Genomic DNA, 19,224 nt, shown 5'->3' with positions numbered 1-19,224 from the left:
ATGCGGGAGGAAGGGGTTAGGTAGTGTGAGGGTGGTTTGATGGACGGCACAACATGGTGGGCCGAAGGGCCTGTCTTGTGCTGTATGGTTCTATGGTTCCTTCGCTCCAGGGGAAAATCAGTCCCAGCCTATCCAATCGCTCCTGAAAACGCAAGCCCTCCACTCCCAGCAACACTCCCTTGAATATTTTCTGCACCCTCTCAATCTGTTTTTGCCAGAGGAAAGGTTCTCAGTTGGGGTGGGCTGTAAATTCTGCCACTCCCACCCCATGACTATGGCAATGAGAGAGGTCTTTAAAACCGATCAGACAGACAGAAGGTGTTTCCACTTCCAAGGACCATAAATTCAAATTCAGAATCACTGACTTGTATGACATGAAGTTCGTTGTTTTGTGGCAGCAACAGAGTGCAAAGATGCAAAATTGCTATAAATTACAAAAATAAATAGTGCAAAAGAAAAGGAATAATGAGGTGGTGTTCAGGGGTTCATGGACCGTTCAGAAATCTGATGGCGGAGGGGAAGAAACTGTTCCTGAATCGTTGAGTATGGGTCTTCAGGCTCCTGTACCTTCTTCCTGATGGTAGTAATGAGAAGAGGGCATGTCCTGCATGGTCAGGGTCCTTGGTGATGGATGCCACCTTCTTGAGGCACCACCTCTTGAAGATGTCCTCGATGGTGGGGAGGGTTGTGCCTGTGATGGAGCTGGCTGAGTCTACAGCCCTCTACAGCCTCTTGCAATCCTGCACATTGAAGACTCCATACCAGGCAGTGATGCAACCAGTCAGAATACTCTCCACCGCACTCCTACAGAAATTTGTAAGAGTCTTTAGTGACATACCGAATTTCCTCAAACTCCTAATGAAATAGAACCGCTGGCGTGCCTTCTTCGTGAGTGCATCATTGTGTTGGGCCCAGGATAGATCCTCTGAGATGTTGACACCCAGGAACTTGAAGCTGCTCACCCTTTCCACCGCTGACCCCTCAATGAGGACTGGTGTGTGGTCAATTTTGGTCAATAAATCCAGTCAGGAAATTAGGAAAGTGGGGGGAGGGAGATGTGGGACTTGCTCCCACGGTGGGGGGGAGTCAGGGAGAGGGGGCTGAGTAACACAAGGGTGAGAGGATGGGAATGGGTGGGAGGAAGCAGAAATACAGCTCGGCCTGGTGACCTGTCACTGAGCTGTACGATATTCCACTGTGCCCTGAGCCAAGCTCGCAACCCACTCTGCTGCTTGTCCCTTGATTCTGAATAAATCCAGCACAGAATTTCCAACTGTCTGGGAGAATGTGGAATTTGCCTCCATGGGGAGGGGTTCAAGTGAAGAGCAGGGATGGGTTTAAGGGGAAGCTGAGGGAGAGGGGGTGGAAGGAGATGGTGAAAGGAGGATGCAGAGGCTGGTGAGGTGCAGGATCACTGACACTCCCGGTGTCTCACTCTGCAGTTGTAAACCTCCCTGTTAAACTGTTGAAGAGCGATTTTTGCTATCAAGGTGAGATCACTGTGCTGTGAATTTGCAGGAACGTTACCTGGAATAATTTGGCCATCCCAGACACCCACTGCTCACCGGACGGAGAGGGATACCAGTGTCCACTGGGCTTTAAATGTATGGACCTGGAAGAACTTGGGCTGACCAGGCAGGAGCTGGGCTACAGTGGATTCAACGAACTGGGTCAGTCCTAAGTTTTATTACATCGTTCTCTGGTATCCAATGAGGGTGGGCTTTTCTAGTCTGGGACTTCAATCCCTCTGGTCAGGGAGATTGTTTTTATTCCTGTGAAACGGTTTAGAAACGTTCTGCTACATTTAAGGAATGTGAGAAAACTGAATTGCTTTATTTATCAGGAGGAGGATTGGGTCGTGTTTCAGATGAGTAAAAGGATCTGAGAGGAGAGAAAGAGAGAGAGACTTGTACCCCTACTGGGAGGAATCCAGAACATGGCGGCAGATCCTTAAGACTGATAGTTCAGGGTTGACATCAGTGAGCTCCTCCTACCCCCACCCACCCATCCAACCTCCAAGTCTCAGCGGCTTTTCTTCAGGGTCAAATTTTGGAACTGAGCGGGGTGAAGGGTTAGAGAGTGTGATGGAGATTATTTAGGAAGCAAATAATTCGCACAGGTGATCTCCTCTCTCTGCAAGTGGGGACCAAGCTGGTTGGATAAAGTTAATGTTTAAAAAAAGTACTGAAATAGAAGATCGTGTACTGCAGTAGCCTCACTAAGGTGGTACCTCCAGTCTCATCACACCACTGGTGTGGGAACTTGCTGTAAGTTGGTTGCTGAATTTCCTCTTTGCAACAGCAAGTGATTTACCTCTCAAGGCTTGGAGATGAGGTTGTGGAAGGTGCTATAGAAATGCAAGCCTGTCTCCTCTTCTCTCCAGTATTGAGGGTTGATTTGACAGACTGAATTTCTTCTGGTAGTTTGTAAAGGTTATCCTCGGGGGAACATTCTTGGCTGTTGCAGTTGTTAAGAATGAACCACATTTGCCTTTTTTTTTTGTTGGAAAGCTGCTGTGTTGGTATCTGCCCACTGAATGGCCAGCCTTCACTCACTCTCCTCCAGCCTCTAATCACAGCAGAAACCCCAGGAAAGACTTGGAACTGATGATGAGTCTTCAACCTGAAGCATTAACTCTGCTCTCCATAGATGCTGCCTGACCCGCTGAGTGTTTCCAGCATTTCAGTTTTTATTTCAGTGTCTTCGGTTCCTTAATTCCCCCGCCACTGCCATCTGTTTCCTACTGGCTGCTGCCTTCTTGCAAGCTCCAGGCAACCTAGGCTGCCTGCTTTCGCTCACCACTTCACAGCCTGGCCTGCAGGCATTGAATGAATTGTAAAGTTCAGCATTCCTGCAGCTGGGCTTTTCCACTTTATTCCGTGTTCAGATGTAATTCAGCCCGGCTCTCTATCCGTTTGGAAAATTTCCATGTCCCAGCTTTTCCTCCTGTATTTATGCCAAGTTGCTGGGGAACAGGGATTGAATTGCACAATGTGTTTCCATTTGACGTATAGTGATATTGATAGTAAACTTTTCCCTTGTATTTGCTCTTGATAATCATTCAATGTGTTTCGTGGATTCCTACATCAGCAGGGGATTCTCCAGCGCACATCCCGCTATAAATTCCACTTAACTCTTGACCTGGATGGAATTCTGTTTTGAATGCCATAGCCCTGCTGATACTTGTGCTGGTAATGAAACTTCAGTGCGAAAGTCCTTCTATTCTTTTGTTTTCTTCTTCATTTGTGCGATCCAGACAGCGGTCTCTGTTCTGACCGGCCAGTCACCTTAGCCAAGGCACTGCGTGCTGTCTTGGGTGGCGGGAATGGTACTGTTCTGAAGGAGAGTAGGAGAAATCTCTCCAGTGCTCTCCCCAATGAGGTAAGGATAAGATATCTTTATTAGTCACATGTACATCGAAACACACAGTGAAATGCATCTCTTGTGTAGTGTGTTCTGGGGGCAGCCCGCAAGTGTCGCCACGCTTCCAGCGCCAACATAGCATGCCCACAACTTCCTAACCCGTACGTCTTTGGAATGTGGGGAAAAAAACCGGAGCACCCGGAGGAAACCCACGCAGACACGGGGAGAACGTACAAACTCCTTACAGACAGTGGCCGGAATTGAACCTTGGTCGCTGGCGCTTTAATAGCATTATGCTAACCGCTACACTACTGTGCCTGCCTACTGATCCTCCAATCAATGTTGTTAATTACTGGGTCATTATCATTTTAGTGGGATTTTGCTGTGCACAGAATGGGCGGTCACACATAGTGTCTGCTTTGGCTGTGGAACACTTAGAGCTTGTAAAGGGCAGCTAGAAATGCAAATTGTGTGCGATTTCTACCACAATACAAAGGCAGCTTGAGGTCCTGGAGTAGGACTTGAACCAATGGTGGGATGAGGAGGAAGAGTTGTCTACAAGTAACAGTGAGAACTTCATGATGGGACAAATTGGGATTTCCTGGTGTGGGATTGCCCAGCCCTCTGTTATTGACCCCATCTGGGGCATGGAGCAGGTGTCCTCCATTCCAGACCACCACCACCTCCCTGGGTCTTTGACAGACCATGTTCCTCCGGTGGTACTCATTGCTCACTCAGTGTCACTGCCCTCTGTCAGCTTCACATGTGCCCACCTATCGGTGAGGAGAGCTTTAGAGGGCTATGGGCCAAAAGTGGGCAGATGGGACTAGCTCGCTGGTCAACACAGTCGGCATGGACGAGTTGGGCCGAGGGGCCTGTTTCCGTGCTGTATGATTCCACTGCCTACCAGGGCAGCTCCAGCAGTGGCTTCCCACTTTGTCCCATTACCAGGGGAAACCTTCAGATGCCCAATAACCTGTCCCCTCCCCAACCACACCTTGCCCAGTGCTCAGGGCATCCTTGGATGCGAGACTAGGTTTTGTATGTCAATCCCAGCCTCACCTCCTCCTCCTCCTGCCCCTCTCCTGTCCAGCATCCCGAGCTGAATCAGTGCCGGGTAAAGTTCAGAAGTTGCGAAGGGTAATCGAGGACCCCTGCCCGCCCCCAGGCGTGCAGTGGCCCCTCTGTTCCTGTCTCTTCCCTAGTGATCTCCAGCTATAGACTTTGCCCACTTATCCGGAGGATCACTGGGTTTGGAGAATTGGTGAGGTTCATGAGGCATAGAGGAGTCACTGGGTCATTTGAGAGGAATACAATGATCTCGTTGCATCAGAGTTTGCGTTTAAAACTGTTTGGTCTCTTTAAATGGTCGTGAGTCTGTGCCGCTGGGTCTGGATCCTACTTGTGCCTCAGGACGGCAACCTGCTGCCTTTGGAAGAGTGCATTACGGAGCGGGGTTGCCGTAGTTACTCTGTTACTATTTTGTTTGCGATGAAGAAAGCAGGAAGCTGTGAAGTACGTCGATGCTTGATCCTGGTAATTGGCTTCCATTGAAACTAATGTTGTGCAGCCTTCAGTCTCGAGTTGGGATCCAGCCGGTTACTCACTCCCAAGGCTCAGACAGCACTCGGACAGCTTATGGCACACACATCTGGACAACCCTGTTTGCAAGTGGGATCCTTGGTTGTTTTGTACTCCTTCACCTCGTCGGTGCCTTGTTTTATCACTTCTTTCAGGAATGTGCTCCCTGTCTAGGGAATGATGAATATTTTATGGGCAGCGCACACACACATGTTAAAAGTTTACGGTGCTGCTCAGGATAACTTGAAGGGCAGCAAAACCATAGATCAGACGGATTTGCCTTACTTCAGTAGAACAGAGGGTTCACAGAACCATTTGGCAATGTTTCCTCTTTTGATTCTGATTTGTTTTTTCCCTCCTTCCTACTCTGGCAGAGAAGTCAGGACTGACATTACAGTGCTGAGCGAGTGCTGCACTGTTGGAAGTGCCACTTCTCACTAGCAGCCTAAAGCCCCATCTGATGTAAATGTTCCTGTGTTTGAGGAGTAACGGACGATTACTCAACCCCTGATCAACATCATCAAAGCAAATGATGTCATTATTGTGGTACAGTTTGTGGGAGCTTGCTGTGCACTAGTACCTCATTTCCTACTTAGTGGTGCTTGTACTTCAACAGCATCTTGAAGTGGATGTAAGGTCACACTGAAATGCTTTTTTCCTAAAAGCCTTTCTTTAATTAGGCAGCGCAGTGGCACACCTGGTAGAGCTGCTGCCTCACGGCTCCAGAGACCCGGGTTCAATTCTGACTTCCGGCGCTGTCCGTGTGAAGTTTGCATGTTTCCCTGTGAATGTGTGATGCTCCAGCTTCCTCCCATCTTTCATCCCAAAGATGCTAGGTTAATTGGCTGCTGTAAATTGCCCCCTGGCCTGTAGGTGTGCAGTAGAATCTGGGGGAGGGGCAGGGGGGAGTTGATGAGAATATGGAGAGAATAGTAAAAGAATTAACGTAGGATTAGTGTAAATGGGTGATTGATGGTCGGCACGGACTCGGTGGGCCGAAGGGCCTGCTTCCATGCTTTATCTCTCTATGGCTCCATAACTCTTATTATTTGCAGCAACAAAACAAAAGCTTAAAGTTGTTAACAGAAACACAGCTATCTGTTGACACCAGAAACAGCAGATGCTGGAATCTGGAGCAATACATAATCTGCTGGAAGGACTCAGTGGGTCGGGCAGCATCTGTGGAGGGAAATGGACAGTCGGTGTTTCAGGTTGAGACCCTTCATCAGGACTGAAAGATGGCCAGTACACACAATCTTCTGACTCTGTCCTCTCCCCCATTTGCTTATCACCCCCCTCACCTGGATCCTGTGAATTGATCTGTATGAACGGTATGTAAGACAAGTTTTTCCACTGTACCTCAGTACATGTGACAATAATATTCCAATTCCTATCACTTGCCACCTTTTGCTCCATCCCCTCCCTCCACCTTTGAATATCAGCTATCTCCCCTTATCTTTCAGTCCAAATGAAGGGACGTCGATTGTCCATTTGTCCCCCTAGACGCTGCTGGACTTGCTGGTCTGTGTGTTGCCGCAGCTGTCTGTTACTTAGTGATGACGTGAGTAGTTAATGATAACAGCAGTACTCTGCATTTATCACTGGTGCTGACCTCTGGGAATACACATTACCGTCACCCACCTGTGAATGTGTTTGCATATTTCACAACAATGTACTGTGAAAGGAGGAAGCTGAATCGTCAGGAAGTGCTTACAAGTTGAACAAGAAAGAAAATTTAAAAATGAATTGATAGGAAAGTGAGTAAAGGTTTTCAAAGGAAGTGCTGGATGGGTCAGGCAGAGTAAGTGCAGAGAAAAACGGGTAACGTTTTAGATCGGTGACCTTGTATAAAACCATTGAAAGGGAGGAAAAGAGTGAAAGGGCAGGTCTTTAATAAGATGGAAATCAGGAAGGGTTAAGTGACGAGAGTTTGATGATGGGGAAAGCAAAGGGTGATTTGGGCAGAGGTCTGGGGGGAAGAGGCGAACTCACTATCTGAAACTCCCTCACTCAACGTTGAGTTAATGCAGCAAGTCAAAAGATGAGGTGAAGTTGTGTTTGGCCTCAGTGGAGGAGACCAGAGATGGTCAGAATTAAAGGGGTTGGCAGCTGGAGGTTTGGGATCTGAATTCTGCCAAGTGAACTCTCCAAAGTAGGGGAGACGACCTTGTGAGCAGCAAGACAGAGTACTAAAGTGAAAAGTTCTGAAAGGTTTAGTCATGAACAAAGCAGCAATGCATGCCATTGGTGAGTTGGTACAGTAGCTTTTATTTTTCCTCATTGTCATGATGTGATTGGGTATTATTGATCAGTATTGGTGCTTGGGGAGAATTAGACTCAGATTAATGGGAAAATCCAGAGGTACCTTTGTTGGATGGTTCAAATTATGGAGCCAACATTGCATCACATGTCCTCCAGGCAGCAGTCAGTTCTCATGGGATGTCACCGATAATTTGGCAACAAGAGTTTTTAAAGATCTTTGAGCTAGCATGTTTAAATTTAGTTTGACTGTAAAATTAAATTTTTATCTGACAAGCCAATGTTTATAGTTTATGATATTTTCTGTTCTAAAGATTTCACTGTCTCCTCTCTTCTGTTAAACAGCCTGCATTCAATCACACATTCAACACAGTTAAACAGGCCAAGTTCCTCATGGTTAAAAAATCAATATCCAATCCATCCGAGGGCAGTTAAATGTGGGGAGGTGTGGGTGGGGAGGATTTGGGAACTAATATTCCTGTTCCTGTCTCCACCTCCTCTGGCAGCTCATTCCAGGCACCAACTACTGTGTGCGTGAAGAATTTGCCTCTCAGATCCCCTTTAAATCTCCTCCCTCTCATCTTAAACCTGTGCCTGCTAGTTTTAGGCATCTCTTTCATGAGAAACAGACTCTGGCTACCCACCCTACCTATTCCTTTCTCTTGCCCTCCGTCGCTCCAGGGAAGACTGTTCCATCCGATTCAGAGCCCTCCAATCCAGGTAACTGCCTCGTGAACCTTTTCTGCACCATCTGTAGTTTAATCACATCCTTCCTACGGTGTGGCGACCAGAAGTGCACGCACCACTGCAAGTGCAAACTAACCAACCTTTTGTACAACTATAACCTAACATCCGAACTCCTGTACTCGGTGCCTCAACCGATGAAGGCAAGTCTGCCATACACCACCTTCACAAGCCTGTCTATCTTTATTGTGACTTTCAGGGAACAATGTACCTGTAGCCCTGGGTCTTTCTGTTCGATAACACTCCCCAGCGCCCTGCCACTCACTGCAAGTTCTGCCCCGATTTAACTTCCCAAAGTGCGTTACTTCTCACTTAGGAACATAGAAAAACTACAGCACAATTCAGGCCCTTCGGCCCACAAAGCTGTGCTGAACATGTCCCTACCCTAGAAATTACTAGGTTTACCCATAGCCCTCTGTTTTACTCAGCTCCATGTACCTATCCAACAGTCTCTTGAAAGACCCTATCGTATCCGCCTCCAGCACCGTTTCCGGCAGCCTATTCCACGCACTTGTCTGAGTCATTCCTTGGCCCAGTTGGTCTAGGTCCTGTTGTAACCTTGGCAAACCTTCTTCACTGTTCACTCTGCCACAAATTTTGGTGTCATCTGCAAACTCTCAAATCATGCCACCTACAATCTTGTCCAAATTGTTACTGTCAAAGACTTCCAGTAGATCTGCCCAGTCACATACGCTGTTAGTTTATAGAGTCATAGAGCAATACAGCACGGATACAGGCCCTTCAGTCCACCCAGTCTGTGCCGACCACGGTGCCCACCCAGCTAGTCCCAATTTCCTGTGTTCGGCCCATGTCCGTCCAAGCCCCGCCCCTCCATGTACCTGTCCAAGTGCTTCTTAAATGATCCTGTTGTTCCTGCCTCACCCACTTCCTCTGGCAGCTCATTCCATACACTCACCACCCTCTGCGTGAAAAAGTTACCCCTCAGGTCTCCTTTAAATCTTTCCCCTCTTACCCTGAACCTATGCCCCCTAGTTTTGGACTCCCCCACCCTGGGGAAAAGACTGTTACTGTCCACCTTATCTGTGCCTCTCATAATTTTAAACATTTCTATAAGGTCGCCCCTCATTCTCCTACGTTCCAAGGAATAAAGACCTCGCCTGGCCAACCTCTCCCTATAACTCAGGCCCTCGAGTCCTGGCAACATCTTTGTAAATCCTCTCTGTGCTCTTTCCAGTTTAACCATGTCTTTCCTATAACAGGGTGACCAAAACTGTACACAGTGCTCCAAGTGCAGCCTCACCAATAACTTATACAACTGCAACATGATGTCCCAACTCCTGTACTCGATGCCCTGACTGATGAAGGCCAGCGCGCTAAACACATTTTTCACCACCCTGTCTACCTGTGATGTTGCTTTCAATGAACTATGCACTTGTACTCCTGGGTCCCTCTGTTCCATTACACTCCCTGGTGCCCCACTATTCATGGAAAAAGTCCTATTCTGGTTTGACTTTCCAAAATGCATCACCTCACACTTCTCTGTATTGAAATCTATTTGCCACTCCTCGGCCCACTTCCCTAACTGATCAAGATTTATCTGTAATGAGAGACCTGGGATACTTTGCACTTGGAGAGAAGGTTTGACTTTGTTTCCCAAGTTTATTTCTGTGACCCTTGACATCTGACAGTGGGCTGTTTTGTCTCCGTCACTAGGCACCAGTATATTCACGGTGTACGAGGCAGCTTCACAGGAGGGCTGGGTATTCTTCATGTACCGGGCCATCGACAGCTTTCCTCGCTGGAGATCCTACTTCTACTTCATCACCTTGATCTTCTTCCTCGCCTGGCTGGTGAAGGTGCTTCCCATTCAATGCTCATACACGGGGTGGGGGTCTGTTCTCCATGGGGGGCACTGCTCTCAGGGAAGGAGGGGGGGTTCTTCTGGGTCAATCCACAGTGTCTCACCTTCATGCCCACTGCAACCTGGTGGTGTTTGGTTAGGAAGGATCTCCCTGCAGTCAGAGGGGTGGGCTGAGAGAAGGGAAGCTCTCTGCAGCACTGAGCCCAGATCAGACACATGGACTCAGCTCCTGTAGGGGAATGCCAGGCCTGTGTTGAATCACTGCCTGCTCTCTGGGCACTAGGTCTGGGCAGCACTAGCTTTGGGGCACGTGCCTGACACTGGCAGTGACGGAAACCAGTTTCACTCCAGACCTGCGGTTCCCCCAGATCCGGATCTCATGTTGACCAGCATCTCAGTCTGGCTCGGTTACTGATACCTGGAGTGGTCAGAGAGGAAAGGGTCAAACCCACACGGACACTCACCCACTCCCCCTCGCCCCTGGCAGCATCATACACCCAGAGAGCAATGTTTCAGATAAACTTCCCGGTGAGTGACCAGCGCACCTCGTGGTCGATCGCCAATGATGGGTGAAGGGGAACCAAATGGTTGAGAGGTGGACATTGGAGGGAAGAGGAGATCTCAGGGCTGTAGGACTGGGACAGGCTCTCACTGGCACTGAACACAATCAGAATCTTAAATCGTGTCATTGGAGCTTAGAAACAGAATGAATATTCCACTGCCCTGTTCAGAAATATTGGCTTTCTGTTCTTCAGCAGTGCAATTAAAACTCTGATAGATTGCCATGCAATTACTTTTCTTTAATAAGGCAGCAGCCCTGATAATTACCTGGGCATCAGACGCTTGCTGAGCATACAGGGATGTTCTGGGAGAAAACTAAAGGAATTCTGAGCACGACTCTCACAGCAACTGTAGGAGGGATTCAGCCCATTGAGGACGTGCTGGGCTGGTGAGAGAGATCTCTGGTCAGTTCTGGTCCCCTGCTCACTCCCCACAGCCCCACATATCTCCTGTTTCAGTCCTCATCCAGTTTCCTTCTGAAGGTTGTGTTGGATCTGCCACAGCCACCCACTCACCCAGGAATGTAGATCGGTAAAACCACCAGTAATGTTCTCTTCTCCCCCACCACCACCACCCCCCCCCCCCCCACCAAACCCAGCTGTTTGTCCTTTGGGGTTGGGAACAAAGAACCCCTGAACCAATGGGAAAGGATACAGGAGGTCATTCAGCCCCTTCACCCTATTCTAGAAATGCCCCTGTTCTTGTTTTAATTCCACAAACCCAACAAATATCTACCAGTCGCTCTTGTTTAATTGACCCGCTAACCCCAGAGAGCAGGAGTTCCAGATTCCCACTGTCCTGTGCCACCGCTGAACAGCTGGGCTTGAGATTTAAGGTCATGACCCTGTATGTCAGGGAACATCTGGAGAGTAAGTGGTCAGAGAATGACTAATGTCATTCAGCAGACTTTGCCCTGTTGAATTTTCCCAAGCACACTCAGTCACACAGCACAGAAACAAGCCCTTTGGCCCAACTGGTCCGTGCCAACAACCGATCGTACAGGTCAATTCATTACACAGTGCATTGAGGTAGTACCAGGAAAAACAATAACAGAATACAGAGTAAAGTGTCACAGCTGCAGGGAGGTGCAGTGCAGGCAGACAATAAGGTGCAAGGTCATAACAAGGTAGATTGTGAGGTCAAGAGTCCATCTCATTGCGTAAGGGAACCGTTCAATAGCCTTATCACCGTGGGATAGAAGCTGTCCTTGAGCCTGGTGGTACGTGCCCTCAGGCTCCTGTATCTTCTGCCTGATGGGAGAGGGGGAAAGAGAGAATGTCCCGGGTGGATGGGGTCTTTGATTATGCTGGCTGCTACACCAAGGCAGCGAGAGGTAAAGACAGAGTCTATGGAGGGGAGGCTGGGTTCCATGATATGCTGAGCTGTGTCCATGACTCTGCAGTTTCTTGCGGTCCTGGGCAGAACAGTTGCCATACCAAGCCGTGATGCATACAGATAGGATGCTTTCTATGGTGCATCGATAAAAGTTGGTGAGGGTCAAACGGGACATGCCAAATTTCTTTAGCCTCCTAAGGAAGTAGAGGCACTGGTAGCTTTCTTGGCCGTGACATCTATGTGGTTGGACCAGGACAGGCTGTTGGTGATGTTCACTCCTAGGAACTTGAAGCTCTCAACCCTCTCGACCTCAGCACCATTGATGTAGACGGGTGCATGTACACTGCCCCTTCCTGAAGTCAATGACCAGCTCTTTTGTTTTGCTGACATTGAGGGAAAGGTTGTTGTCACGACACCATGTCACTAAGCTCTCTATCTCCTTCCTGTACTCTGACTCATTGTTATTTGAGATACAGCCCACTACGGTGGTATCATCTGCAACCTGGTGAATGGAGTTAGAGCAGGATCTGGCCACACGGTCATGAGTGTATAGGGAGTAGAGTAGGGGGCTGAGGACACAGCCTTGTGTTGAGAATAATCATGCCGGAGGTATTGCTGCCTATCCTCACTGATTGTGGTCTGCTGGTCAGAAAGTCGAGGATCCAGTTGCAGAGGGAGGTGTTGAGTCCCAGGTCTTGGAGTTTGGTGATGAGTTTGCTTGGAATTATAGTGTTGAAGGCAGAGCTGCAGTCAATAAACAATAGTCTAACGTAGGTGTCTTTACTGTCCAGAGGCTCCAGAGATGAGTGTAGGCCCAGGAAGGTGGTGTCCACTGTAGACCTGTTTCAGCAGTAGGCGAATTGCAGTGGGTCGAGGTTGTCTGGGAGGCTGGAGTTGATGCGTGCCATGACCAGCCTCTTGAAGCACTTCATGATGGTGGATGTCAGAGCCACCGGTCACCTTCCAAATCTTTCCTATCCACATACCTGTCCTTTAAAAGTTGTTGTTGTACCTGCCTCAGTGAACTCCTCCAGCAGCTCGTTCCACACACGTACCACCCTCTGCATTAAAAAAAAGTTTCCCCTCAAGTTCCTATGAAATTTCTCCCCTCTCACCCTAGACCTGTGCCCTCTAGTTCTTGATTCCCCAACCCTGGGGAAAAAGACTGTGTGCATTCACCCGATCTGTGCCCCTCGTGATTTTATACCCCTCTATAAGAGAGTTTCCTACACTCCTAGGAATAAAGTCCTAGCCTGCCCAACCTCTCCCTGTAACCCAGTCCCTCCTGCAAACATTCTCATAAACCTTTTCTGCGCTCTTTGCAATTTAATAGCATCTTTCCAGTAAGACTGGTGTGAAGGGCTGCCTTTCAAGGTGTGCTGTTCAGGATGCATCTGTTCACAGAGTTTACTCTTCTTGTTTGCAGAACGTGTTCATTGCTGTTATCATTGAGACCTTTGCAGAAATAAGGGTCCAGTTCCAGCAAATGTGGGGCCCGCGAAGCAGCACCACCTCCACCACCACTACACAGGTAATGCGTCTGGGCCGAACCAAGCAATGTCTGCTCTTGCAGGGAAAATCAGCAGGGAATGAGGTGGCTCTGCGAGCTGGCATATATTTAATGAGCCAAATGCTCTCCTCCTATTTCGTAAAGAAATATATAGCCCATGAACAGAGTAAAATGCCCATGGGTGTGGTCACAGGAGCTCATCAGCAAAAGGTTACCTGGTGTAGGATAAGCGGTGCTCTTACTGGATGGTGGGGTAGGCATGAGGGGCGGAGTGGTCTCCTCCTGCTCCTATTTTGTATTTGCCAAGCAAATATTGACAAGGAGCAACACATGAGCTGCTGAAGGAACTCAGCGGGTCAGGCAGCATCTGTGGAGGGAAATGGACAGTCAATGTTTCAGGTCGAGATGCTTCATCTTGAGTCCAGACAGAGGGTCTTGTCCTGAAACGTTGACCGTCCATTTCCCTCCACAGATGCTGCCTGACCCGCTGAGTTCCTCCAGACACTTGTGTTGCTCCAGATTCCAGCATCTGTAGTCTCTGGTGTTCCCAAACATTGACAAGGAACCACATAAGGAGATATTGTGCAGACACAAGAGATTGCAGATGCTGGAATGGTCCTGATCCAGGGTCTTAACCAGAAACATCAACCATCCCTTTCCCTCCACAGATGCTGCCTGACCCGCTGAGTTCTTCCAGTAGTTTATCTTTTGCTAAGCTGATATTATGGTTTTGGCAGATTTTTTAAGGACCACTTAAAAGGGATAGGGAAGGAATTCCAGAGCTCTGGGGCTAGGCGTCTAAAGGCACGGCCGCTAATGGCAGAGCAGCTAAAACTGGGGACGTTGCAGCATCCAAAACTGGAAGAGCTTGTAGATCATGTGGATTTGGAGTGACATGGTAGGCGGAGGCAGTGGAAGGACTGGAAGGGGAATCGTAAAATTGAGACACAGACTGCAGAGGCTGGAATCTGGAGCAAATAAAAACAAACGGCTGGAGGATCTCAGTGGGTCAGGCAGCATCTGTGGAGGTAGAGGGACAGTTGACGTTTCGGGTGGTGACTGCATCAGGGCTGAGAGGGCAGAAGTTGTGTAACCGGGAGCCAGTGTGGGTGAGCAAGGGGTGATGCGTGAGTGCTTGCGTTAGGCCGTGGGCAGCGGTGATTTCACAGAGCCCCTGTTCACAGGGAAGTTGGTCCAGAGTGTTGGGAAGTCCGGCACTGGGGTTTCTTTAGGGGGGAGAATGTGTGGATAAGCTGAGGGAGGTTTGGCTGGAGGAGACAGCGTCAGCCAGCATTATGTAGATGGTCATGGGTGCTCCAGTGTGGCTGTGCTTGTGAGACCAGAAGCTCAGCTTGGTATCAAATGTCGCTGAGTTTGCAATGTGCCCAGTTCGCTGTCAGGGAGAGGGAGGGAGCTGGGGGCAGCAGAAGGGAGTACTTGACAAGGACTGGCTTCAATCTTCCTAATATTTAGCTGCAGAAGGTTTCTGCTAACCCAGGCTGGGGTGGTGGTCCAACAGCAGAGGGTGGGGAGAGGGGGAAGCAGAGTCACTGACAGCATTTAAGAAGTGTCCAGATGGGAACTTGAATCACCCAGGCAGAGAAGGCTACGGGCCAAGTGCTGGAAGATGGCATTAATATGGAAGGGTGCCCAGTGGTCAGTGTGTACATGGTGGGCAGAATGGCCTCCTTCCATGACTGGAGGTGTGACTGCCCTCTGATGTAAATGCAAGAGGGAAACACGTTGTGTCAATGCTGAGAGGGTTGATTGATCCAAGCCTATCCATCTGGATGGATCCCACCCACCAACCTCTATTGATTCCCCCCTTAATGGGGCATTCACCAGTTAGTTGTAGCTCCGTGGAATGGATTTTTTAAAATGGAGGTTGGATTAGTTTTCAGATTCAAATTAGGAACACCAAGCAGAAGTTATAGCAATGATAGTGTAATAATGAACAAGACTATGAATTATGGCTTCTCACCCCTTAATAAGAATAGACGATGGATGTGTTTTGTCTTGGTCGTGTTGGTTTTGGTGTACAGCTCTGCTGAGAATGGAGATTATTCACCTGACTGGTGTGTCAGATATAAAGGCCACCTCGGCTCCATGGGTGGATATGCAAAGATCCAGTTAAATCCCTCTGATAATGATTGGCCTCGCCCACAGCCGTCTCTCCCAGTTCAGCGCGCTGATGATGATGAAAGTTCTCGTGCGTCCCCAGTCCCCACCCCTGCTCCCTCTCACCCTCCATGTGTAGAAGGTTTCGCATGCACAACATCTCAGACAGAAGAGATGGACATTGCTAAAGCCCCTTCCTCTCAGGATGTCCCAGACTACTCCACAGCTAAAGGGGTCTGTTTGCACAGTTGCCCTTTAGGAAATGACACGGCCAATTTGATCCCGCAAGCTCCCACAGGCGAATGCACTGATGATCAGTTAATGATTTAGTGACGTTGAATCAGTGTTGGCATCAGAGAACTTGCAGCTCTTCAGAATAGTGCCTGTGAGACGTTTCGTACTCCTGGAGCCTTGGTCTAATGTCCAACAAACCCTGCCCCCACCCCTTCTGCTGCTGGCTCTGAGTACAATGTACTGTTGTCTGAGTGCACTGAAGCACATTAAAATAATGGTTCCAATAATTAAATGACTCCATGACTTAATCGTATACCACAGGAGATTATCCAGTCTACCATACCAGTATTAGGTTTTGAAAGTGCAATCCAAGTAGTATACCACTCCCCTCATAGCCATAGTCACAGCACAGAAATGGGCCCTGCAACCCACTGAGTCCACACCAACCATCAAGCACCCGTTTTTACATTAATCTACCCTAACCCATTTTATTCTCCCCACATTCTCATCAATTCCCCCGCTCCTACCACCCACCTACACATCAGGGGCAATTTACAGCAGCCAATTAACCTACCAACCTGCACATTTTCAGCATGTGGGAGGAAACCGGAGCATCCAGGGGAAACCCATGCAGTCACAGGGAGAGCGTGCAAACTCCACACAGGCAGCACTGGAGGTCAGCATCGAACCTGGGTCTCTGGAGCTGTGAGGCAGCAGCTCTACCGGCTGTACCACTGTGCTGCACTCATTGTGCTGCACTCATTGTAAGCAGTTTCCCGTTACTCCATTAGAATCTTTCCTGATCTTGAGTGGCTCCAAAATCTCCCCTTAACCTTGTCTTCTCTGAGGACAATGTCTCCACTCTCTCCATACAACTGGTGTCCCTTATTCCTGGAATCATTCCCAATAGATGATCGCACCTTCCCTTCTTCAGTGTCCCACACAGAGCTGCGTGGTAACCGTTGAACCCGTGGGCTGTGGGGATTTTCAGTGGCTCTGTGGTGAGTGGATTTTTCTTTTTGCTGCAGATGTTCCATGAAGATGCCACTGGTGGCTGGCAGCTCGTGGCGGTAGACATGAACAAACCTCAGGGAAGAGCTCCTGCCTACCTACAGGTACGTTGGGACGTGGGTGAGGAGGGTGTCTGGGAAAAGGCAGGGGAGAGTGTCTGCTTCTCCCAGAGCTGGGACCTTTGTAATGGAGTCCGTGGCCCTCAGTGACTTGCATTAGTACATCACCTTCAGTGTAGTTTAAAAAAAACCCTTCTCTGTCAAAACCTATGCTGAGCCACATCACAAGATACTGAGGCAGGTAATCAAAGACACAGATACAGAGGGGAGTGTTAAGGAGTAACATAAAGTAAAGAGAAGCAGAGAGGTTTGGGAAAGGAAATCAGCACTCCAGTACTACTGGTGTGCTGATAACATAGGCAGTAATTGCAGTCAGACGTCTTGAATGAACTATCGAATTGAAGCTTCCCATTTGACATTCGTAATTTAAATGTAGGATGAGAGAAGGTGCTGAGGCAAAGTGAAGGCACTCACATCAGCAAGGTCAGAAACAGAACAAGGTAAATTGCCGTAATCTGTGAAAATATTCTCTTGGGCCACTGTGCTGTTATATTCAATTGACTTGCTTTGGGACATGAGGAATAGCCTGTAGCATCTAACAGCATGAATTAATCTAATTTATTCTTGGAAAGGAAATTCTACTCAACTGATTATGCACTGCCACTTCATGTTGTTTTTAAATTAAATCGGCTTAAAAAAGAATTAGGATATAAGTGAGTTGCTTTGTGTTTTTTCTTGCTGCCTTCACAATGAAGCTTCAGAATCCTCCCAGTAATTCCCACAGGCAGTGTTGCTATCTGCTCTTCAAGGATGATGCCCCATGACTTCTCTCCACTTGTGTTTCCTGGCCAGCAGCACAATTTGCTGTTTGTCTTTTGCGTCTTGGTGCGTTATTGGTAGATCGTCTCTGCTAATTTGAGAGTGCTCGCAATTTCCTGCAATATTGACCATATTCTGAGTGATCACGTTACACTGAATTGGCCCAGTTCAGCTCGTGTCTCGACTTGGGTCACAGAGCAACCGTGATCTTCCTGAATGAAAGAACAGGTTCGAAGGGCTGAATGTCTCCTCCTGCTCCAGTGTTCTTAATTCTGCTCGACACCACCCCCTCCATCTCCCTGTCTCCCTTGTGTTTACCCAGCTACCCCTTCAACTCCTCTCTGCCATCTCCCTCCACCTCTCCCTGTGGGAGCAGGTTCCCCATTCACCCCACTCCCTGGGAAAGTAGGGTCTCCTGAATTCCTAAAGGGATTTATGGGGGATTTTCTTAAATTTATGCTCCCTGCTTTCTTAGAGACATAGAGAGATACAGGCCCTTCGGCACATCAGCAGCCCATTTTTGCACTAATCATACCCTAACCCATTTTATTCCTACATTCCCATTAACTACCCCTCACCCACACACTGGGGGCAATTTACAGCAGCCAATTAACCCACTGACCCGCACACCTTTGGGATGTGGGAGGAAACCGGAGCACCCCAGGAGAAACCCACGCAGTCATAGGGAGAAGGTGCAAACTCGACACAGACAGCACCGGAGGTCAGGATTGAACCGGGCATGCTGGAGTTATGAGGCAGCAATTCTACCAGCTGAGCCACCAGGCCACCCAGCTCCCCCATAAGAAGAAACGCCTGCATTTACCTGATCCTCCTTGGCCAGTCCCTCAGAGTTGAGGATGACTTGCTCCCTCTCCAGTTCTAAGGAGTGGGAGATGCTTACAAGTGAATTCTTGTGATGTGGGGTGACAACCGCATGCCAGCTCCTACACTGTGTTAGCGGCGAGGACAAGTGGGTACAAGACCATGGAGACCAGGTTCTGCTGCATAGACTTGGAGAGTGTGTCCTCTCACTGTTTTATCTCCTTACCTGAGGAAGGAAACGCTTGCTTTGGGGAGAGAATGTAGCAAAGATCGTCTACACTGGTTCCAGGGATGGTGGTCTCGCTGCGTGAGGAGAGATGGAGTCAACTGGGCCTGAATTCTCTGCAGTTTAGACAACTGAGTGGCAACCTCATTGAAATGTGTAGAATTCTTACAGGGCTCGACAGGCTGGAGCAGGGAGCTGTGGTCCAGAGCCAGGGGCAATGGTTTGAGGAAAACGTGAAGTCACTTAGAACTGAGATGAGAAATGTAATGACTGAGATGTTGATGAACCTTTGGAATCCTCTACCAGAGATATCTCTGGAGGCTTGAGTCACTGAGTTCATTTAAAACAGATGGATTGATTTCTAGTTAAGGATGGAAGATTAGCCGTGATCTTGATGAATAGCAGAGCTTTGTTGGCTTGGTGTCTCCTGTCTTGGGCTGCTGTCTCCTGTTCCCATTTCTTGAACACACGTGATGCCGTGATCTGATTTAACTTTGACTCTATGACTCTAACTTCTGTTGCTGGATCCTTCCTGGAGGCTGGATTCCTGGTCTGTTACCGTAATCACTAAACAAGTATCGCTATGTGCATGATCTTTAGTTTTTTTTACTGCCCATACTCCCACAGAATCTGAAAAGTGTCTTAAAAATTAGAATGTCAAGTGTTCATTTCTGATGAGAACTGGCCATTGAGTTTGGGTTACATTTGTGTAAAAATAGAATTAAACGAAGAAATAAAACATCAAATAAAAACTGGATAG

At 48.4% G+C, this 19,224-nt stretch overlaps 1 protein-coding gene across 5 annotated transcripts in view; it reads left to right on the top strand.

The window, feature by feature from the left end:
• The window catches only part of nalcn (sodium leak channel, non-selective), a 135,476-nt gene that overhangs the window by 15,075 nt on the left and 101,177 nt on the right, over nucleotides 1–19,224 (top strand). For 2 of the 5 annotated variants that reach the window (XM_052026246.1, XM_052026245.1), the window contains exons 7-10: nucleotides 1,519–1,670; nucleotides 9,622–9,764; nucleotides 13,092–13,196; nucleotides 16,556–16,642. In XM_052026246.1, coding sequence (XP_051882206.1) covers nucleotides 1,519–1,670; nucleotides 9,622–9,764; nucleotides 13,092–13,196; nucleotides 16,556–16,642 — 487 coding nt within the window. Of the gene's footprint in view, nucleotides 1–1,518; nucleotides 1,671–3,094; nucleotides 3,382–9,621; nucleotides 9,765–13,091; nucleotides 13,197–16,555; nucleotides 16,643–19,224 lie in introns of those variants that run through there. The other 3 variants (XM_052026247.1, XM_052026248.1, XM_052026249.1) reach the window with 3 other exon arrangements.

Source organism: Pristis pectinata, chromosome 11 (genome assembly GCF_009764475.1).
Source record: "Pristis pectinata isolate sPriPec2 chromosome 11, sPriPec2.1.pri, whole genome shotgun sequence".
Classification (NCBI taxonomy): domain Eukaryota; kingdom Metazoa; phylum Chordata; class Chondrichthyes; order Rhinopristiformes; family Pristidae; genus Pristis; species Pristis pectinata.
This window is presented reverse-complemented; position numbering and strand designations above follow the sequence as displayed.